This window comes from Moschus berezovskii, chromosome 4 (assembly GCF_049115385.1).
Source record: "Moschus berezovskii isolate FMDL1 chromosome 4, NW_MosBer_1.0, whole genome shotgun sequence".
Taxonomy (NCBI): Eukaryota; Metazoa; Chordata; class Mammalia; order Artiodactyla; family Moschidae; genus Moschus; species Moschus berezovskii.
In genome coordinates, this window is record NC_142463.1 from 117,392,285 (window position 1) to 117,415,584 (window position 23,300).

At 51.4% G+C, this 23,300-nt stretch overlaps 1 protein-coding gene across 3 annotated transcripts in view; it reads right to left on the reverse strand.

Annotated features, from left to right (window-relative positions):
- Positions 1-443: 443 nt before the first annotated feature.
- OLFML2B (olfactomedin like 2B) overlaps positions 444-23,300 on the reverse strand; it is a 51,000-nt gene continuing 28,143 nt past the window's right edge. Inside the window, exons 4-8 of one of the 3 annotated variants that reach the window (XM_055402598.2) lie at positions 22,494-22,670; positions 16,080-16,305; positions 13,701-14,252; positions 2,043-2,219; positions 444-1,522 (exon numbers count right to left, since the gene is read on the reverse strand). In XM_055402598.2, the coding sequence (XP_055258573.2) occupies positions 921-1,522; positions 2,043-2,219; positions 13,701-14,252; positions 16,080-16,305; positions 22,494-22,670 (1,734 nt within the window). In that variant the 3' untranslated portion in view covers positions 444-920. Of the gene's footprint in view, positions 1,523-2,042; positions 2,220-13,700; positions 14,253-16,079; positions 16,312-22,493; positions 22,671-23,300 lie in introns of all 3 variants that reach the window. The other 2 variants (XM_055402597.2, XM_055402596.2) reach the window with 2 other exon arrangements.

The following is a 23,300-nucleotide window of genomic DNA, read 5'->3' on the forward strand; positions in this document are numbered from 1 at the left end:
TCAGGAGCGGTGGAGGAGAGGACTGCGGGAAAGGGGGAGATTGATTGGAAGCTTCTTAAGAAGTACAGGGCGAAGGTCACACTCAGCTTTATACTTTCAACGGTGCTAACCACCAGACTACATGGAGGAAGATTAAGGAATGAAAAGGTTCCCACATCTTGGGTAAAGACCAGAAAAAAAGCCGAACAGATCAAGGAAGCTGGTGTGACAGTGGAAGAGCTGGGGAGGGATCAATGCCACAGAGCAAGTGCCGCAGGAGTCAGCTCATTCCAAATTCCACCCCCAAGCCCCCAGTGGAGCCCCACATTAGAAGGAGAAGAGCCGCCTGGGAGCAGCTCAGCGTGAGGATGGTTCTGTGAGACATAGACGCATCTCCTTCTGGGTGAGGCGCATAATCCCATCAGACATAGCTGCGCAAACAAAAACGCATTTGGGGTGATTTTTAATTTCTTCTTTATTTAAAAAAAAAAAAAGCAATTTTTTTCTGTTTTTTTTTTCTTCAAAAACTTCTCCAACACATAGAAAAATTTTCCCGCCCCTTAGCAGTTCTTTCTTGCCTCCTTCACTCCTGCTCCTGGTGCCATCTGCCTGCAAGACCCTGATGATGAAACCTTCTCAGATGGCGATCAGGAAGCTGGAGGGGGTTGAGGGTTTGAAGGAAGGTGGTTACTGGTCAAAAGGAGAAGTTGATTTGCACAAAAATATAAACCATGGAGGGTGAGACCAGCACATACACGAATGGATTGATCTACAATCCACATAGAAAAAATAGACCCAAATTGTCCTTTTACATTTGCAATATTATACAAAATAATATATATTTTTTAAACAACACATGCACACACACACACACAAACACACACACAAACACACACAAGGTGCCAGGAGCCCCTTTGCACGTCTGCTTGTGGGCAGGGGTGTCAGTAAGCAAAGATGACATGGTAGGTGACCTGGTGGCCGTTGTCCCAGGCATAGAGCAGGCGGTCCTTGGGGTTGTAGTCTATCTGGGTGGTGTAGGAGTACTCGTTCTCAAACAGCAGCCTGGGGACGATCTGGGTATTGGTGTGGGTGTCGAAGGCATAGGAGATGTTGGCATTGCGCTGATTGTAGCTGTCCACGGCGTACAGCACCCCGCAGATGACAAAGCAGTTGCCGTAGAAATTCCTCCGAAGCCCCGTGCGCCACGTGGTCTCCTTCTGCGTGCTCAGGTCCACGGCGTTGAGCTTGCTCAGGACGATGACCTCCTGGCTGAAGCCCTCGTCGTCCAGGGCCGGGTAGATGAGCCACAGCCCATTCTCATCCACAGCGAAGTCCACGTCCGAGTGGCCCTGCCACCGCCAGGGGGTGGCCTCCTCATAGGCCACGTCGTGCAGCATGGCCCAGGCAGCCACGTAGCGCTGCTTCAGGTCGTACTTGATGATGTTGCGGGTGAAGGCCCGGTTGTAGTAGAAGGCACCGTTGTACACCACGTGGCCTGTGCCAATCCAGCTGTAGGGCAGCTTGTAGGAATTGCTCCAGCGACCTGCGGGCGGTGAGAAGGCGGGAGGCTTCAGGGCGATGGTGCAGTGACAGCCACCAGGCAGGGAGGGCGGAGGGGGGAAGCCCAAAGGGAGGGGCTGCGCCCCGGGCTTGGGGTCTGGAGCCCTGGGTTTGTGTCTTGGATCTGCCACTTCCCACTTCTATGAGGCACCTTCATCTGTCACTTGTAAATGACAATTCCCACTCCCCTCATTGAGCTACTTCAAGGATCCAGATGCTAGCATACACGAACATGGTTTATAAACAGTCAAAGGCCATGGGAAAGGGAAGTTGTATCACTGCTGTCTTCTGGACGGGACTTCAGGTTGTCCCATGTCTCAGGGGCTGGAAGATGAAAGGGGGTGTGGAAGAGGGGCATCCTGTTGCTAGAAGTTCCTTTTACCACCAGAAGAAGGTTTTGCCCTTCTTATCCACTGTCTCCACCTTGGGTGATCTGGTCATGATTGAAACAGAGGACAGCGGAGAAGGAAGACCCTCCCTTGAGTTGGACCTGTAGCACGTACCTTGTTTGAAGTTCTCCAGGTTCCGGAACTCTACCAGGGTGTTGCCGTAGTAATAATTGGTTACGTAAATCCGCTCATCTTTGGCCAGGGGGTCCTTCATCCAGGCCCCCTCATTCCGTCCGTACGTGTTTTGCGTAGTCGGCCCTGTGATGGTGGAGAGGGTGTCCTTGCACCTTCCTGACGGAGGAGAGGTGGATGGAGGGGTTAGGATGGTCGAAGAACGCCCCACCCCTAGGACGCTTGCTGGCTGCCCCTCCTGGCGTCTAACTCCTCCACAGGCTTCTGCAGCCCCGTGTAACCAAGCTGACCCCAGATAGTTGCTAAGCATCCTCCCCTGCCATTCCTCTCATCTAGCCGAGCTGCGCTCACACAGTCGTGTCCGACTCTTCGGGACCCCCTGGGCTGTGGCCCACCAGGCTCCTCTCTCTGTCCCTGGGATTCTTCAGGCAAGGATCCTGGAGTGGGGTGCCATCTCTGACACCAGGGGATTTTCCCGACCCAGGGATCGAACCTGCATCTCTTCTGTCTCCAGCACTGGCAGGCAGGTTCTTTACCACTCGCACCACCCGGGAAGCTCCCTGTTTATCCTGTGGTCTACTCTTACGAAGCCGTCTACTGCCACCATCCTGGGCCACATTCGTGCCACCACGCTGTGCTCCTGCTGACCTCTTCTCAGTCCTACAAACTCATCCCTCAGGGGTCTAAGCTCCCGTGTGCTTTTCTGATACCACTTTCTCCTCTGAAAAACCATGCTATCCCCCCACTGGATTCCATCCTGCTCCCAGAGTATCGTGAATGTGCCTCTCTTACAGGACCTGTCATCTTCTGTTTTGACAACGCTTGTGCATCTCTCTCCTGATTCAATGCCCATCCCCACCTCAAGCATAAACCCCAGGGGCAGGGTCTGTGGCTGTCCCCTTTGTGTCCTCGGTCCTCAGAACACAGTGTCTGACAGGCCGGGGGCACTGAGCAGATGCTCTGAAACGTGGATGAATACATGGCAGCATGACAAAGGTGACCACAGGAGAGGCCTCTGCATGACCAGGGACACAGAGCTTCACCAGCTGCTGGCGGCCCCGAGGCGGCTGGCCCAGACCAGCGGCAGAGAGCGGCCCTGACTGTGGTGGATGTCACGTCCCTGAGGCCCGCCTGCTGGGTCCTAGAGCGCGTCCTCAAGCCTGTGCCCCTGTGAGCAGAGCGCCAGGACCCCATTCTGAGAACTGGAGAGGCCTGGGACCAAGTTCCCACCCAAGGAGCTTATTCTGGGCTGTAGCAGCCTCCTTCGAAGGTCAGGTCTGCTTTAGTAGGACCGGCACTCTGCCATGCCCTCCTGAGTGATCCCCTGAGAAGTCCCCAAAGGCCGCTAGAATCATGCGTGTGTGTGTGTGTGCTCAGCTGCTGTCATGTTCGACTCTTTACAATTCCACAGACTGTAGCCCGCCAGGCTCCTCGGTCCATGGGATTCTCCAGGCAAGAATATTGGAGTGGGTTGCTTTTCCTAATCCTGGGAATCTTCCTGCCCAAGGGATCACAACCCCTGCAGGTGGATTCTCTACCACTGTGCCACCTGGGAAGCCCCATAGCCATGCTGGGTTCTAAATCAAATTGAAAGCCTGCCTGCATGCTTACTATGCAGTGTTATGATATTGGACATGGCCCCGAATGAACGTGACCACTTACTGAGAGCATGTCTGTTTGCTCTTTTTGTCTCTACGCTAACGGGTTATGAAGGAGATGGGAAGAGAGGGCTGTGGGAGCAGCAGATTAACCCAGCTTTTACAACTTCCTCCTCCTCTCTGGTGGCTTAGATGGTAAGAATCTGCCTACAATGTAGAAGACCCGGGTTTGATCCCTGGGTCAGGAAGATCCCCTGGAGAAGGGAATGGCTACCCACTCCAATATTCTTATCAGGAAAACTCCATGGACAGGGAAACCTGCTGGGCTACAGTCCATGGGGTTGCAAAGAGTCGGACATGAATGAGCAACCGTCACTTGACTTCACACTCTTCCTCCTCCTGGCAGCTGGGGCCAGCAGAGCACCCCCACCTGCCGTCAACACTGGCTCACGGACGGGCAGCAGCGATGAGAGGGATCTGCCCCTGACACTCAAATGGGACCAGAGAGCAAGGGCCCACGGTTCAGATTCAGGGCTCTCTCAACTCCAGGCCACCCGTTTCCAAACGGTTTCAATCTGTTCCATCCCTCCTGCTCCCCCATTAGTGGTCTGAGCTGGCAGGACAGGGCAGGCGCTGTGCCCTTGGCCCCGAGCCTGGGGCAGTCAGGCATCTAAAAGCAGGATAAACATTGTTTCCCAGGCAGGCCCCACAGTTGGGTGCAATTGGCAGGGTTCAGGCATCTCTGTGTGGGGTTTATTAGGTCCTGGTCTGACAGAGAGGGGAGGGTTTCGGTCTCTGTAAGACAAACAACAGAGCCTACCAGCCAAAGCCTCATTCCCCCACAACTGAGCTCATCTGCTCGAGACAATAAAACAGAAGAATCTGGCTGAGCCTGGGCAGCAGAGGTCTGATGGAAAATATCTCATTCCCTGGCGCTGAGTGGGACCCTGGCTGCCAGCGGAGAAGCTGTGCTTCCTCAGAACTAAGGTGAGCCCTAGCGTGCCATGCCCAGAGAGGGGCATTTCTACTTGCCCCCTTCCCATGGAAAAGCCCAGTGAAGACCCAACTCCCTGCGTCAGAGGCAGACCCCAGCCAATACCCAGAGCCTCACAAGTGGGTGAGAGCCAGGGGTTTCTGTCAGGGTCGCTACGGCTACGCCACCTTTCTGCCCAGACATTGAAACTGCAGATGAAATCTTGGAAGCTGGAACTCATCAAAGTTTCAATGCACTGCATTGCCCCAGGCAGCTTCCAAACCCCTACAGGGTTCTGTCTCAGCACTAAGGCTCTGCGGTGATAGGGCCTTAATGTGGAGCTAGAGAACGTGCCCCCGATTGGCAGCCAGAGGCCTGGAATTGCTTTTGGTCCTGCTACTGACCCCCAAGGTCTGTGTTACATCTGAAAAGTCACAGAGCTTTCATTTCTTCCACAGAAAAACAAGCAAAATATATGCCCTCCCTACATCATGAGCACGCTTGGAGAATGCACTCTGATGATGGTATGGCAGGCTGAGTATTGTCTTCCAAAGGTATCCAACTCCTAATCCTGGAACCTGTGAACGGGACTATATATGGCAAAAGAGAGTTTGCTGATGTGATTACATCAGGGATGCTGTGATGGAGGGTGGCCAGGGGAGGGGGGAGACTAGCTTTTATTATTCAGGGTGGTCTTAATCACAGTCATAAGTATCCTCATAATAGGGAAGCAGAGGGAGATTTGACTGCAGAAGAGGAGGCAACCTGATGATGGAAGCAAAGGAAGGATGAGGAGGAGGCCCCAAGCCAAGGAATGCTGGCAGCCACCTGAGGCTAGAAAAAGCAAGGACTGGACCATCCCTTGGAGCCTCAGGAAGTAGCCAGTCTCCTGACAACTTGAGTTTAGCCCTATAAGACTCATTTCAGCCTTCTAATCTCCAGAACATTCAAGAATAAATTTCTATTGTTTAAACCATTAAGTTTGTGGTAATTTGTTACAGGAGGCATAGGAAACTAAAACAGATGGAGTCTGCTTCTGGAGTCAAGCATCTTTATTTCTGTAGGAAGAAGGGAGTCTCAGCTTACAGCTTCCAAGTCCTGACACCCAGGACCTCAAGATGTATCACCATATGCCCTCAGATGGAGCAAATGCCAGCAACACACAGTGGGGTCCAGCACAGGCAGAAACAGAGTGATAGGTGTGTGTGATCTGGGAGCATGTGCAGACAGGTTCAAGGGAGGTCAGTAAACCACGAGGCCCAGGCCCATCACTACGGTCTGAGAGTCTGGGGCCCTTCGGATGCTCCCACCCTTGGCAGCAAACTGTCAGCCTTGGAGAGAAGAAGCCATGTGTTTATTCATTTTCACGGGTAATGAGAGAAAGAAGGGAGAGAGTTCAAAGGCACTGTGGAGAAAAGAGACTGCTTCTGCCTGCAGCTCAGAAGTTTTCCCCCAAAGTATGGTGACAGGGAACATTTCCTAAGCTGTCTCTATGTACTAACTCATCTCGTCAACCATGGTCCTGGGAGACAGCTGGCCCTGCTTCAAAGTTCCCAGGGTCTGTAGGGGCTTTTCCTCTCAGCATGTCAGGCTGCTCAATCTTGCCATCTAACAAAAAGCAGTCAGCACACAAGAGGCCGCCTCCGCCCTCCAGGGCTCCCAGCTGCGGCTGTCACGCAGCAGGCCCCCCCTACAGGGTGGAGCAGCCCGACACACTCCTCTACCCCTCACCGATGGCTGCCTTAAACCTTGCACAGTGTCCACTGGGCCGCCCTCTGGTCCTTTCATCCTCGGTAAGCCTGTCCTGTGCGCCCGCCGCCCTCACGCACGCGGTTTTCCTGCCCCTCTCTGCTGGCTCCCACTCGCCGCCCAGGTCAGGCTGTCTTTGGCTGGTTCTCTTTTCTGCCCACCTTTCAGATGTCATCTCTCAGAGCCCCAGTCTCAGCCCCTCGCCTTCCTCTTCTCCTTCCTGTATTCCCAGGCACACTTGGCTCCCCCTAGCCCAGACTTTGTTTCTGAGCGCCGGGCGGCCACCCCCTCCTGAGTGTCCTCCTGCGTGCTCACACTTAATGGATTCAAAAAGGGATTCATTTGCTTCAGTCCACAGCCTGCTCCTCCTATACTTCCTGTCCGGGAGAAAGGCAGGGCGCACCATTCACCAAGCCGGGAATCTTGGTTCTCCCCACCGTCCACCTCTCCTCCTCGCATGGCCCCACTGGTCACTGCCTCCCACCTCTTCACTTCTCAACTCTTCCACCCCGCCTCTGTGCTTACCTTAGACCTCCCTGTCCCGTGCCTGGATCACTCCAGTGACAATGGTGGTTTCTATGGCTCATCTCTAACCCCTTCTAACCCATCCATCCCCTGCCCCCAGAAGTCCTGAGCTGCTTTGCTGCTTAAACCCTTAACTCACCAACCGCTGCAGGAAGCCCTGGGCCCTATCCCAGGACATCAGCCCCTCCTTCAATGGCATCACTTCTTGCCATTCCTCAATCAGAGCTCTCAAGCTCAAATGCGTCTAGGGGCCAGGTGCGATGGAAACGGGTGAAGCGGGCTGAGTATGAGACGCTGAGCAGCAACAGAGACGGGCTGGACTGGAAGAGCAGCTGACCTAAAGGCGTTCTCATTTAAGGCTGACAAGAGGCCTAGGGGTGCACTTGGCCCTCGGGGTGCCAGCTTTGAGATCTCTTGCCCATACCTAACTGCTCATACTCCCCATGGTCATGCCTGGAGTTAGCTTCATGGACATGTGAACCGCGCAGTCACTTTTTTAAAGCTCTGCTGTTGCCATCTTGTAATTCTTAATCATTTTAGTGTGGATTCTTATTTTATAGTTAGAATCTAACAGGACAACGGGGCGTGTGCATGAGCAGAGGCCACCGTGTCCGCCTTCCTATGGCCCATTTGCGTGCAGGGGACGCTGGTGGGCCCACTGCTCGCGGGTTACAGAGAGATTCAGAGTGGAGACAAGGCAGGTGTGCTGTCCCTGTGACTGAGTACGCGGGGCATCACAGCACCAGAGGCCACACTTGCCATTCTAAACAGAACTTTGAATGCAGAAAGAAGGCAGCGGTGTTCTAAGAACCATAAATAACCAAGTAGTCCCATTACATTCTTTCTTACTTGTGTTACTTCCTTGGAGTAGACAATAACTCATGCTGAAAATGTTATAGAAGAGAGAAAGAGAGGGCAACTCCCAGTTCCTTTTCTTTTATTCAGGGAGCCAAATGTAGGGAGTGGGGGTAGATTGTGAGCACATTAAGAAGAGAAACAGATGAGTTTGTTTTGTGCAGCATTTTTGCTGGTCTGCTAAGAGCAAATTACGCAGGAACACAGCAACCATGAAAAGCAAACTGTATCATCTTGGTGGACTCCACACGTGAGTCAGATGATCTTGTCTTTGCATTGAACACTGGTAGTGCACAATATTGGAGAAGGAAATGGCAACCCACTCCAGTGTTCTTGCCTGGAGAATCCCAGGGATGGGGGAGCCTGGTGGGCTTCCGTCTATGGGGTCACACAGAGTCGGACACGACTGAAGTGACTTAGCAGCAGCAGCAGCAGCAGTGCACAATATTGGAGAAGGCAATGGCAAACCACTCCAGTACTGTTGCCTAGAAAATCCCATGGACAGAGGAGCCTGGTTGGGCTACAGTCCATGGGGTCGCTACTAGTCAGACAAGACTGAGTGACTTCACTTTCACTTTTCACTTTCACACATTGGAGAAGGAAATGGAAACCCACTCCAATGTTCTTGCCTGGAGAATCCCAGGGATGGCAGAGCCTGGTGGGCTGCCGTCTATGGGGTCGCACAGAGTCGGACACGACTGTAGCGACTTAGCAGCAGCAGCAGTGCACAATATAAACATGAATGATAAAATTCACGCCAGTTATTTAAGTTTTTTTAAACGTATTTCTTTACTTACAATGGCATGAAGTAGCAAAGAAAAAAACCAAGAGAGAGATGAGAGAAAAAAGGAAACAGCTTCATATTCACTATCTTCAATGGCACTTTCCATCTTGCTTTTGGAACTGGGGCTCCATGTTTTCATTTTGCAGTGGGCTCAGCAAAATGTGGAGTCAGCCCTAACTAAACTGGCTCACCGCTGGGGCTCTTGTTGACTTTGGTCCTTCTTATCGCAATGCCACCGTCCTTCCTGGCTGGTTTTGCCTCACCCCTCAAGACAGCTAGGTCAACTTCTCTTTCCAGAAGAGAGTCCCTCTGACACTCTATGCATCTGCTCGCCACCCAGAGTTGAAATTGGGTTTGCCAGGTGGCTCAGTGGTAAAGAATTTACCTGCCAATGCAGGAGCCACAGGAGACGTGGGTTCAATCCCTGGGTTGGGAAGATCACCTGGAGGAGGAAACGGCAACCCACTCCAGCATGCTTGCCTGGAGAACCCCATGGACAGACGTGCCTGGCGGTCTACAGTCCATGGGGTCGCAAAGAGTCAGATGTGAATGAACGGCTGAACATCACCCACCACCTGAACTGAAACTGCGTTTCTGGGTCTCGTATACGAGCTTGCGCACAGCTCCAGGTCGGGGACCCTGCGTCACCTGCTTTTGTAGGACCAACACCTACAGCGCCTGCACATCGCCAGCACTCAGTACCGTCCTTCAACTCAGTACTGACAAATGTGAGCGCACTCCTCTGCTTAGAACCTTCTCCAACACCTTTAGATATAAGTCCTCATGTCTTACTCCCTTCACCATCAGGCCCTCTCCCTTATGTCTCCCGTCTGTGCCAGCACTGTGGGTGCCCTTCAACACCCCCTGCAGAGGCTCACTCTGCCCTGGTGACCACACCTGGAGATGGAGCTCCACAGTCAGAACCAAAGACAGCCTCCACTGGACCACATACCTTGCCACTGGCCAGACCTGTCCGCTTTAGTCCCTGCACCCCCTTCCTGGTGACACCTCCATGGAAGTGACCAGAGTGCAGTCCCTTTCCCAGCCAGCACGGCGGAGGGCTGAGTGCATTAGGAGTGGCCTGTGTCCTTGTAGACAGGCGCAGACTCTTCCTTACCCATTTACCGGGAGCCTCTCCACTTTGTGTTTCTAGGGCCAGCAGCCTCTGTGTTCTGACAGAGGTTCCTTGTGGTTTCCAGGGCCTGGTGCGGTGGCCAGCAAAGTGAGAGTGGACTGGGTCCGTGGAGTTGGGGCCGGAAAGGTGCCTGTCACTCTGGGCCGCCGGCTGGGACAGTCCTTGGTACTGAGTCTGGGTGCTGTGGAGGCTCTGGCCAGCACTGCCCTGCCCATGTCGGCACCACCTTCCTCAGACCATCTCGTGGCCACAGCCAGCGTGGCCGGCCGGGCCTCGGGGATTGTTATGGTCACTTACTCTGCGGAAGAGGCGGTCTTCACCGGATCGCATTTCTAGGTTCAGCCGTGAGGCAGGCTCTCTGGTATCGCTGTCATCCTGCCTGCCCTCCTTGCTGCTCCCCACTCCCCGCTCTGCCCCAGACCAGCCTCTCCTGTGACACGCATCACAGTCCTTAAGCTCTGGGACTCTGCAAAGCCTTGGCCACGGGGCACCCGTGTTCTCGCCCTCTGTGCTGCCTGCCCAGAGCTCCCCACAGCATCGAGGATGGGGCCAGCCTCTCCCCTCCCTTCCGCAGCCTGGCTCCCATCACCGGCTGTGCTTTGCCTCTCTTGTCCTAGGGCAGCTATGCCTTGGCCAGAAGTTAATTCTAATTTGTTTGTTTTTGGAATTTTTCTGAGCATTTTACAATTCCCCTGGGGAAACTGGTGGCCATTTTAGGGCATCACAAAACCAGGTTTGGAAACCACAGGATAGAATGTTCCTTTTGAAAGCAGCCCCGGTTAAAACCACTCAAACAGCTGAGACTCGAAATTGCCAGGCTCATCAAACAGCAAACAACCTCCCACAGGTAGCAAGTCAGTGGCAGGGGTTGGTTTCAGACAAGTGATTTTTGTTTAACTGAAGGCTACATATAGTCTTACCCGGCCAGGCACAGGGAGGCAGGAAGTGTGCTGAGAAGGTTCCAGAAAAGAAACCCCATCCACACTAATAGCAGCCTGAGAGAAGCATGTGGCAGCAATACGCGATTGAAAATGATTCCTGAGAAAACCTGCCTTCTCTCTGCCCTCTTCCAGCCCCTTGGCATCTGAAGAAGCACTTGTATCTGTGTCCATGTCCCCGCGTTCTTTTCTGCAGTAGATACAAGAGGCAAGAATCGCAGATCTTCTGAAAAAAACCCTACAGGCCAGTCTTTAAGCAGCAGCTTACATCCTCTATGTAGGACAGATGGATAAAGAAGGTGTGGTCCATATATACAATGGAATAATACTCGGCTGTTAAAAAGAATGAAACAATGCCATTTGCAGCAACATGGATGGACTTAGAGTTTATCATACTAAGTGAAATAAGTCAGAGAAAGACAAATATCGAAATCTAAAAAAAATGATGCAAATGAGCTTATTTACAAAACAGAAACAGAGTCACAGAGAATGAGTTTATAATTACCAGGGGAAAGGTGGAGGTGGAGGGACAATTAGGGAGTTTGGGATATTCATACACTGCTGTATTTAAAGCAGGTAATTAACAAGGACCTGCTGCACAGTACAGGGAACCCTGCTCAGTATTCTGTAATAACCTAAATGGGAAAAGAATTTGAATAAGAATTGCTATCCATACATGTCTAACTGAATCACTTTGCTGCACACCTGAAACTAACATAACATTGTTAATCAACTATTTCCAATATAAAATAAAAATCAGAAAAAAAGAACCCCAGCTCTTTTGAAAAATCCCACAGACCAGGCTTTAAGCAGAAGCTGACATCCTCTGATGTATAGTCGCTCAGTCGTGTCTGACTCATGGACTGTAGTTCGTCAGGCTCCTCTGTCCATGGCAGTCCCCAGGCAAGGATACTGGAGTGGGTTGCCATTCCCTTCCCCTGGGATCTTCCCAACCCAGGGATGGAACCCATGTTTCCTGTATCTCCTGCATTGGCAAGCAGGTTCTTTACCACTGAGCCACCAGGGAAGCCCCTCTGTGACAATGTGATTCTGGTCGAACAGAATACAGAACAACAAGAGAAAGTGTATCCCAGCTCCTGCCTACTGCCAGGTAAACACCTGCCAGGACACAGGGTTTCTCTTGTCTGGGCATTGGCTTCGTGGTCAGGCTAGTGAAGGGGGCAGAGTCCTGAGACCTAAGAACTCTAGAAAGATGCACATTGGAAAAGCGCACTGGTGGCAACACCCCAGGGAGGCAGGTGGGTTGTGGAGACAGTGGAGAACTCACTGGCTGGAAGTGAAAGTGTGAGTCGCTTAGTCACGTCTGACTCTGCAGCCCTATGGACTGTGGCCCACCAGGCTCCTCTGTCCATGGGATTCTCCAGGCAAGGATACTGGAGTGGGTAGCCATTCCCTTCTCCAGGGGATCTTCCTGACCCAGAGATCGAACTCAGGTCTCCTGCACTACAGGCAGACTCTTTACTATCTAAGCCTCCAGGGAAGCCCCTCTCCTACTGGCCAGGAAGTCACCATGGGAGGAGTTTCCAGCCGGGCAAACACCATCCCTGAGGACACAGAAGGAGTGTGGACCTACCTGTGGCCTGTATCCACCCGTCTGTGAAGGGAGAGTGGGGGGCAGCTGGCTAAGTTTCTGGAGGAACTGTCCCTGTCACCTGAGTCGTAGAGGTATACGGGCCCTGGGGAGTGCACTCCTGTGGCGAGACGGCGTGCTGGGCTCACGGTCTGTGGGCCCACGAGCAAGGTCAAGGCTGCCCAGAGCCAGTGTGGAAGTGGACCCTTTGCTTGGACCCTGGGGCATTCTGCGGAAATTGAGCAAGATCCACAGCTTCAGAACTGATTCTCCACGCGGTGAGGAATGGATCTTCTACTCTGGGGTCGGCTTGCTCCCACCGTGACAGTGAAAGGGATGAAAAGAAAAACACTCTTTCCTCCCACCCCAACCTCTGTGGCTCAAGAACTGTCTTCTTGCTTAGCTTCCTCCTGGCCAAGGTTCATGAGATTTTGCCCTGGGGTCCATGTGACTGGCTATTTCCTTGTTATTGCTCTGGGATTTTTTTTCACCCAATAAGAATTCCTTGCTATATCACAGCCTGATACACTTACTACAGGATATAACTGAGGAAACTTTCTTTACCGGCTGAGCTACAAAGGAAGCCCAAGAATACTAGAGAGGGTAGCCTGTCCCTTCTCCAGCAGATCTTCCCGACCCAGGAATCAACCCGGGGTCTCCAGAATGGCAGGCAGATTCTTTACCAACTGAGCTATCAGGGATTCCCAATCGAGGCAACAATCTTTAGTAAATTTCTAATTTCTGAGACCCACAGAAGGGCAGAGATTTGGCCAAGGTCACATAGCTCTCAGCAGCAGAGACTAGGCTATAACCAGGCATCTGGCTGCTGGAAGGCCCTCCTACCACCATCTGTCTGGCATGGCTGGCACCTTATCCTGAGGAGGAACTGGGAAAGAGGCTGCCAAGGGGGCTGAAAATGGGAAGAAGGGAAAGGTATAAGGCAAATCGCATCTCTGTCAAATCAAGTATATTTTTAATGAAATTATTATTCAATAGTGTTATTTTTCAATCAGTGTTGATGGTGACTTAATGAATGTTTAAGTCTTTTTGAAAAAGCCACCTGTGGCCAAGTCCCACTTCCTTTCCTAGTTGTACCCCTCCCCCACCCACAGAAACACACACCCACACACCCACACTTCACTTGTCACTGTTCTCAACGTAGTCCTCACTAAATAACCAAACATCCAACACCCATCATAAAGTCTAGTACACCAGCATTTGACAAATGTTTATCATTTAACTTATTAATGAAGCTGAGATCTTAGCTCCACTAATTTACTTTTATTTTAGAAAGGAGTTTTCCACTCTTTTCACTGGCGCATTTTGAATATAGACCCTAGATGTTAAAACTGATCATTGCCCAAGGCGTAACTCCACTTGCCTTTCTTTATGAAGCAGTTGGAGCATCTGACTCCCCCCTCTCCTTTCAAACTATTTCCAGGCTCAGCCTTTTACTTGAGCAGGAGACCCAAGCCAGGTGGAATGAACTCACCTATGACGTTCCGTATGTCATCTTCTTCCTCGGGGCTCAGGGTGGGGCCAGGGGGCACGGTGCCCTGCCCAGCAGTAGAATCTTTCCCTGGTGAGTCTGTCCTGACTGGAGGGGGAGGCACTGGGGCTGTGTGCGTCGCCTCCACAAATGCATCCTCAGAGGCCACTGACGGAGGAGCTGAGGCTGGCGGTTGCTGGGTGGCTGTGCGGGCCACGGTGGTAGCTGGTACCTGAGTAAAAGGTGTAGGGACTGCCTCCCCCATGGGATCTGGAGACACTGAGGTCGTCTGGAGCAGTGCTGGGAATTGTTCGACTGAGGCAGAGACTGTAGGGTCAGGGGCGCTGGGAGCTGAGGTGGAGGCCGGCGGCCGGGCGGAAGGCACAGCTGTGGTCGGAGTGCCAGCGCTGGTGGCGCCAGCATCAGTTGTCACGGCGGCACTGTGCCCGGTGGCTGCTGGCCTCCGGGTGGCGCTGGTCAGCAAGTGGTTGTGTCTCAGAAGCTGATCTTCAATCAGCAAATCCATTCCGTGTTCACCACTGAAAAATTCGTCTTCTGGGAAACAAACACAGGTGCATTTATGACTCAGAAGTCAGCAACATGTGGTATGTGGCAGATTCATGAGGGTTTCTTTCATCAGCGTGATACCCTGATTTATTATTTTTTAAATTAATTAATTTTAATTGAGGATAATTACTTTACAATATTGTGATGGTTTTTGCCATACATCGTGAACCGGCCATAGGATACCCTGATTCAAAGTGGAGGCCAGGTGGGATTTAGAAGAAGGTGAAAGGAGCACAGGTGGAAGCATTCCCTGGAGGGTCTCTCTGAACAGTCTGCCTCCACCCACCACCCAGGGACCACAGCCAAGGGCTACAAAACCTGGGAGGAAGTTAGTCACTCGCTCAGTAGGTATCAGTGGAGCGTGCACAGCAATGAGCCTTCAGGGAGCTTCTGTCTAGTGCTGGAGATGCCAAACATTAGGCAGATTGTCTGCCTGCAGGCGTCATGAGGAAAGGTCTGGTAGGGTGAGGGGAGGGGAGGGGGTGGATGACTTGCAGTCATGGATAAAGTGGTCAAGATGAGACTCAGTGGGATGGACAGAGGAGCAGAGGCTTGAAGGAGTGAGGGAGGTAACCAAGCAGGTCACAGGGGAAGGGGTATTCTAGGGGGAAACAGCAGCAGTGCAAAGGCCCTGGGGCCAGAACACATCTGCTGAGGCTGAGGAGCAGTGAGGTGGGCAGTGGTCAGAGGGAACACAGCAGCCAGGTCATGTAGGGCTTGGCTGCTGTGCTTGGACTTCAGTTTTTATCCTGTGTGAAATGGGGGAGTCTGCAGGGTTTTGAGCAGAAAAGGAATACAAAGATGGAGTGTTTTCTTAGGACACAAAGAGGTCTAACCACAGAAGACATAATTGGTCAACCGGATTTTATCTGCTCATCATAAACATCATTAAAGAACTAAAGATACAAGCCATGGGTAGGAATAAAATATTAATATCTGCAATATGTATGACTGACAAAGGATTTGTCCCAGAATATAAAAACCCCACAAATCCATTATTTATTTTGGCCATGTCGAGAGGCTTATGGGATCTCAGTTCCCCGACAAGGGATTGAACCTGGGCCACAGGAGTGAAAGCACCGAATCCTAACCACTAGACTACCAGGGAATTCCCATAAATCAATAAATTAAAATGTTATACAGTTAAAAATGGGCAAACTGATTATGCCAGCAACTAGGGGAGCAGAATCTATCAGGAGGCAGCTGAGGGGGAGCGGATGGGAGGAACCGGCAGAGCGGGGACTCCTGGGGTGCTGGGCAGGGACAGATAGAAGGAAAGGAGGCGCCAGTGGCAGGGAAGAGCCCAGGAAGAGGAAGTGCAGGGGAAACAAGATAAAGATGAGGTGAAAAGGAGAATCTATTTTCTGTGAAAGGGTATAAGGAAAGCGATGGAAGGGTAGGTGCTAGAGTCTCGGGCAGGAAGCCCAGGGTCCCCCGAGAAAGAACAGGTGGGAGAAGCCCCGTGTGTCTCTGAGTGAGTCCCCCTCCATGCTCAGCGCGCTCATCTGAGAACGGGGAGGGCACCGAGGTCCCTTCCGGCTCAGCCACGCTCTGCCCTGAGGTCCTCTGCAAGCCCAGAGAAGGCAAGTGACTTGCCCCAGGGTGCTCAGCAAACTGTGAGGAAAGGCACTAAGAACTCTGGATAATTTGTAACTGCAGGTAGTTCCCAGGTAACCAGGCTGGCTCTGCGGGGCCACAGTAGTAATCAAACTGCCGAAGGTGGGTGTGGCTTGCGGGAAGTGCCCCTCCAGAGTCCAAAGGGTGACTCCCTCCCTGCCCTGCCTCTGGGGGGCCGCCCTGCTGACCCCGACTCACGATGCTCTTCAATGTCATTCTCCTCCTCGGGGTCCTTGGCTTTGTAGTAGGTGATGCCCCGGATTACGGTGGGCCTGGAGGCTGGCCGGCCCCTCAGGTGGACCTGTCTCTGCAGGGGTCGCTGTGGCTTCACCACCTCTGGTGGAGCCAGTGGCCGCGTCTGCAGGAGCTTGATGGATTTGATCTGTTGGGACACGGTTTCTTCCTGCAGAAACCTCTCTTCATACTGCTCCTCAGAGGGGACACAAGGGAAGGTCAGGCCACTGGTCAGAGAGGGAGGGGGCAGGCAGAGGCAATGCTGGAGTCAAGCCCATCCCAGTCACAGCAGCTAACCCTAAAAGCACTTCCTAAGCCAGGCACTGTTCATCTTCTTGTCAGCCCCATGAGGCATGAACCATTTTCAATCATTCTCAGTTACAAACTGGTAAATTGAGGCACAGAGAGGTTATGTAAATCGCCCAAGGTCCCACAGCAGGTAAGTGGTAGAGGCAGGATCTGAACCCAGGCAGTCTGACTCTAGACTCTGATTCTAACCTCCATGCTATACTTCCCAGAGAGTTCAGCTGTCCTCTCAGCTCTGGCCTAGAGATGCTGGGTGCCTCAGATCTCATAGAGTTGTTTGTAGTGAAATCTATGTGGTTGGAACATGAAGTATGTTAGTCATGCAGTCGTGTCTGACTCTTTGTGACCCCATAAATTGTAGCCCGCCAGACTCTTCTGTCCATGGGATTTTCCAGGCAAGATTACTAGAGTGGGTTGCCATTCCCTTTTCCAGGGGATCTTCCTGACCCAGGGATGAAACCTGGGTCTCCTTCATTGTAGGCAGATTCTTTACCATCTGAGCCACCAGGGAATGGCACAAGAAGGCTGAGGGCTAAGATGCACACCTCAGGATAAGGCATGACTGCTTTTACTTTTGTTGTTGGAACAAACTGCCCCAGTTCAGTTCAGTTCAGTTCAGTCGCTCGGTCGTGTCCGAATCTTTGCGACCCCATGAATCACAGCACGCCAGGCCTCCCTGTCCGTCACCAACTCCCGGAGTTCACTCAAACTCATGTCCATCGAGTCGGTGATGCCATCCAGCCATCTCATTCTCTGTCGTCCCCGTCAATGCATCCAGAATAAAGTCCAAAGTCCTTGACCTGGCACTGAGAACTCAAAGTGACTTGACCCAGCTCAGCATTCTTCTCTCTTGCTCCACCCCCAGCCTCCCCACCCTTGGTATTCTAGGCACTTGGTATTCCTGAACTGCTTGGCTCTCCCGAACTGCTGGGTCTTTGCTCAGACTGTTTTCTCTGTCTGGAAGGCCATTCCCTTCCTCCCATATAGCCATTTATTGAAATCTACCCACTTTTCAAGGCCTGGCTAAAATCTCAGGACCCCAAGGAAATACTCCTAAACCTTTTCATTTAGAATTAATCTTTCTTTCCCAAACCTTACTTTGCAGCAGAGACTTCTAAGTGACTATCCAAACACCCTGCTTCCTTTTCCTAACTTAATGAGAAACTGGTTTTGTGGGAGTGGTCCTGGGACTAAGTTCTGGCTGTTAAAGTAGAAGTAGAAGTTGGTGGGAACAGCTTTTGGAAAAGTTCCTTAAAACATGGGGCTGACTCAGCTGGAAGGCATCTTTTGCACTTTTCCTCATTTCTCTGGCCAGGAGAATGTGGGCAGGATGGCTGCAGCTGAGCAGTCATCTTGTGACCATGAGGGGATTTTGAAGATGGACATCACTAATGACATCTCACCACTAACTATACCAGCCCTGGGCCACCTGCCTCCAGAACTCTTTTACATAACAGAACAACAAACCCCTATATTGTTTAACGCACAATATTTTGGTCTCTTACTCAAAGCTGAACACAACTCCTAACGGATAAAACTCTATACTTTTATAACACCTCTCCCATCCTGCCTTCCACAGGAATTTCTTAAGAATGTTATCTCTGTAAACTATGAGCAAATGGAAGAGCAGAGAATCTCTTGTCCATCTCTGATTCCCCTGGATACATGTACCTTAATATTTGTTAAACTGAATTTCTGAATCATAACAAATCCCAAAGAACTCTATACACTTGTGAGTGCCACTTGGATTTTTGTCAAATCAAATGATGCTTTAAAGTAGGTAGCCTATGACCTGGGCATCATGACGGTACCAAAAAAGGCCTCTGTGATGATTATGGTCACACAGAAGGACCATCCTGTTCTCCACAGAACTGCTGCCTGGGGACTGACCTCTTGTGTCCACAGTGTGGCAGAGTCCCTGGGTCCTGCCTTGGTCCATCCAGTCATATTCCCTCACCCAGGATCACAACTGCCCATTTTTTAAAACAAAGGGTCTTGGGCACAGGGCCTGTGAGCTGACTGTGCTCAAATGCAGAGCCACCAGACAGGGGCAGTGGCTCCATCAGTAAAGCAAGCATGGACCACAGGAGGTGTGGCCCACTTCTGCTCTCATGAGGGCTTTGAATGGCTGAATTATGAAGAGGTCACTCCCTGTAGTCACTTAAGCCCTGAAAGCTCCTCTTATCAGGAGCAGGTGGGTGAGCTCCCTTAAATCCTTGGTGAAATCTGCCCAGAGAGCAGAGCCCACTTGGAAACAAAACCTCTGTCCCTTTGATGCTCAGTCCTGAGAGGCAGAGCAGGACCCTAAGCTCCCTGAATAGCAGCTGTCAGGGATCCAGCTATCATAACCAAATTTTTCACTCTGCCTAGGAAGAAGCAAATCAGATTCTTGTTCTGACCTTTAAAATCTGGCCTGGAGAAAATCTGGAGTCCTCATTCCCCACCACAACCCAGGTCTGTACTGGTTTTCCCATGACAAAAGACTTTATCCAGATGGCACTGCAGACAGGGAAGCTCCTAAATATGTGTTCTTCACTCCCCCATGCTGACCCTCTCCTGGAAAACATGGGACACTTTCCACCAGTCTCCCCTTGCCGGGGCCAGAGAGCTGCCTGGAAGAAGCAGGCAGTCGTGCACCCTGGGCAGCCCTCATTCCCGCTAACTGCCCCTCCGCCACTTCCCATGGTTTGCCAGGGAGGTGAGCGCCACTAGAAGTGCAGGGACTACTTGGCGGGTGGTGGTGGCATTTTACTGAGCCTCTGTTATGGGCAGACATGTCCCTTCACATTCCTCCTAAGCCTTAAAACAATGAGGCGAGATGGATACGGCTGTGCACACTTTACAGATGAGTAAAGACAGCGGCAGAGTCACCCCGCAGTCGGGTTGAAGGCTGACCGCTTACGTGAGAGAGCGCTTGTTAAGTCACGTGTGTGCGTGCTAAGTCACTGAGTCGTGCCTGACTCTGCAGCCCTGTGGACCGTAGCCCTCTTGGCTCCTCTGTCCATGGGATTCTCCAGGCAAGAATACTGGAGTGGGCTGCCATGCCCTCCTCCAAGCGATCTTCCTGACCCAGGGATGGACCTCTGTCTCTTATGTCTTCTGTGTGGGAAGCCCCTTATTAAGTGAAGTCATTCAGTTCAATTCTTTGCAATCCGGTGGACTCTAGCCCGCCAGGCTCCTCTGTCCATGGGATTTTCCAGGCAACAATACTGGAGTGGGCTGCCATTTCCTTCTCCTTATTAAGCCATAAGGCTATTAAATAACCCAGGGCTGCTTGCCTTCAGAGCGTGTGATCCACCTTGTTATAGCTACACTGTGCTCAGCTGTCACCACAGGACTAATTCATCTGCCATCCAAAAAGTCCTCAGGGCCGTGGTCTGGCTGGTGTCCAGAAGACTTGGGGATTCCTCATTTCCCATAGGAAAGAGCGGCCTGAGAGGCTGACAAGAGGCCCCAGCCCTCAACTCAGACGCCACAGGCCATCTAATTGCCAGACCTTGGTTTCCTTCTGCATTGCAAAAGCAAGTTGTCATTTCTTTGTGGCAAACCCCAGGAACTGTCTTTAATTCCAGACTCTTAGGGATGAGCGGGAACTGCAGTTCCCTCTCCCAGCCAAGGAGATGGAGCAAGACCGTGGACAGCCTCTGCCAGAGAACATATAATTTCCTTGGATTCGCTGGCGACAGGCTGCATGGGGCAGTGGCAGCAGCCCCCAAGTTTTGGTTTCCTCTCTCTGTTAAACTGTCATATGACCTCAACTCCTGGTGTCCCCAGGTTCCCAATCCCACCCTGACCTCTCCACCCAGCCCCCAGAGCCCCCTGCCAACCCTCCAGGCACAGACCTTCTTGGAAAGACGCCTCCAACAAAGTGCCATTCACCATTCCAAAAAACCCTGACATAATCCATAAGAACCTTGAAAATAACAACCAAACCCAGACACCCCACTTACCCCCTTTTCAACACGGGGTTCACTAAAGAGACAGGAAAAGGGAGAGGAAGATTCTAGCCTCGTCTCCATCACCTCGCCCCCTTTTCTGGCCCTGCCCTGGCCCTGGCTACCCCCACCACCACCCTGGTTTGGGTGGATTGTGCTAACCTCAGCAGTGTGTGAGTGGGGATTTCAGGAGAAAGCAAGGTTTGCTGAGCAAGGAGAAAAAGAGTTTGGTGTGTTTGATTTGGTTTGCTGTTTACCCTCAGGAAATCTGAGTTGGGCTCCTGAACATACCACATAATGTGTCATCAAGACAACTGATGGAATTCTCAAGCTCAGTCAACTGGGAAATTGGAGCCAGAGAGGATTGAAGTTAGGGAGTGCCTGATTCCGCTGAGCGGCTGGACCGGCAGATGATGCCACGCGGGCGGTGACAGGAGCCGCTGGACCCCAGGTCTGATGAACCCAGGGTGCCTCCAGTTTCCTTTAAAGTGCAAATGTCCTCTGGCTCTTTGGTTTACAAGTTCAGACTTGCTCAGGGGTGACCCACCAAGCAGACTAAACATACACTCAGTCACTGGCATGTTGAGAACACCCCAAAATGAGAATAAAAATAATTTTTGAAGATATACGATATTTCCAAAACACCATCAATGGAGTCATCGTGGGCTAAGCCAGAAAATTACTGGCCTTCCTTGTACTTATTTTCTGGTTTGGAAATGGGTTTATTTCAAGTTACAAATTGGGCAGGGTGCAGGCACCAGACTCTCTTCAGGGCCTCTTGTCTCCAAAGTCCTAATCTGCCTGCTCTTCTGCCTGTGGAACACATGCTCAAAGTTCCCCAAATGCACAGCTGCTGCCTGCTTGGCACCACTTGGGGAGTTTCTTTGCTCAAGAGTTCCAAGTCCACAGGCCTAACCTTATTTCCTCTCTTACCCTGATTTTTAACAACCCAGGCAACAAATCCTTTGCAGCAACACTTCCCAGCCCTTTTCAATGTCACAGCACATAGAGCCACAAGTTCAGGGATCTGTTGCCGGTGTCTCAGACCCTCTCAACCCACACCCTGCCCACCTGCCCCAGGCTGAGGGGATCCCTCATGGGTCACCTGAAATCCACGCTCTGCTGTCCACCACCAACCCATAGCCCAGTAAAAGTAAGCAAGACCTTTCTTAGCTGTCGCTATTCCATGCTTGCCAGGGACCCCTTTTATAACACTTTATCCAGACCTGCCTTGCTAATAGCATCCACACTCTGCAAGTCCTGCTGCCAGAAGTTACCTGTTTCCTCTTCCATTCTTTTAGGGTTAGCTCCTGTTTCATAGGCAGCAATTTAGGAGATAACACATAAATAATAATATACATAATTATTAGCACATAAATATAACTTGGTAACCAGAGCCAAAAGAAACAGGTATCAGATGGGGAGGTATTTTTAAGCAAGTAGGCCCTTTAGCATCACCCAAATCACATTGGGTAGTGTTTCCTTTCATTGCACCAACCCAGACACTACTGAGTGGGCAGAGACAGAGGTTTGAGACCTTGTCACCGCTTCCCAGCTGAGCCACGGAGACCGTGAGCTTTCCTGGATCTGGGTCCTCTTCTGCAAAGTGAGGATACTGATGTCGGCCTCAGGCTGCCCTCCAGAGCTGGGGTGAGGACCATACGGTATGATGGATGATGAAAGTACTAATACCTCACAAAGTCCCTTACAAACAGGGAGGAACACACAGCTGACTGCTTCCAAACTGGGACTCTTCTGAGAGTGACAGAAGGAGTTATTGGTAATCATGCCAGGACAGCAGGAGTAAACTAGGATGGTCCCAGACAAGCCACCTAACTTATAAATTCAAGGGATGCTCAAAGAGGCAGGATGAAGTATAATAAAAAGAACAGGGCCTGATCCTCAGGAGACCCAGATTTGAGTCCTGGCTTCAACACTGGCTGAACCTCTCAGGGCTTCAATCTTAAGTGCAATGGGGTCCGCTTCTGCCCCATCAGACCGATGGGGCAGCTGAGTAGATGAAATGAGACCATGCCCATGGGAGACTGAAGCCTGGAGGCTCCATGCACCTGCGAGGGGGTGGACGTGCACTTTCCGGAGGGCTGTGGTCAGAGTCCCCCAGAGGCTGGGGCTATACCTCGGGGTGGGCGTAGGCTGCAGCCGCGTCCCTCTGCAGGACTGAGCGGATGTCCGGAATGCTGTCCAGGATGTTACTGGAGCAGTTCTCTTTGCCTCGCTTGTTCATCTCAGTTCGAATTTCTTCCACATCCTCTCTGATCTGCTCATTTTCCTTGGTGAGGTTTTTAGATATTTCCTAGCAAGAGAGAAAATTTTTAAAAGGGAGTCATTTAAAGTGCTCCGAGGACAAGCAGGAGGAGCTAGCAGCCATCTCCTGCTCAGAGCCCAGGGACTCAACAGGCAGGTTGAGAAACCAACCAGAAACCACAGGGGCCGTCAGGAGTGTCCAGCCCTGTGTTGAGGACTGGCGCTTGGACTCAGGTGGCATCTCCAGGGCAGCTTGGCTCCAGTGTGTCCGTGACTGGAAATGCTTCCCAATACCACCACGGCTTTCCTAATGATAATACTGTCGTGTCCCTGAGCTACTGGGACACCTGCTGTTTTTCCATCCTGTGTACACAGGATCCTCTTACCAGTGATGAGTAACATTACAGAAAAATTCCATTTGCTTTCATCCCCCCACACGTAAACCAATGGCTCACTAATGAAAGAAGGATTTTCTAGGCAATTTTAAAAGAGGTGGTCAAAGAAATCTACTTAATCTGCTTTTCTAATAAGCACAAACTATTCTTTTGAGCACTTAAAAAAAATCTTTTTTAAATTGAATGCTAATTGATTTACAATATTGTGTTGGTTTCAGGTGTACAGCAAAGTGATTCAGTTATACACGTACACATTTTTTTCAGATTATTTTCCATTATAAGTT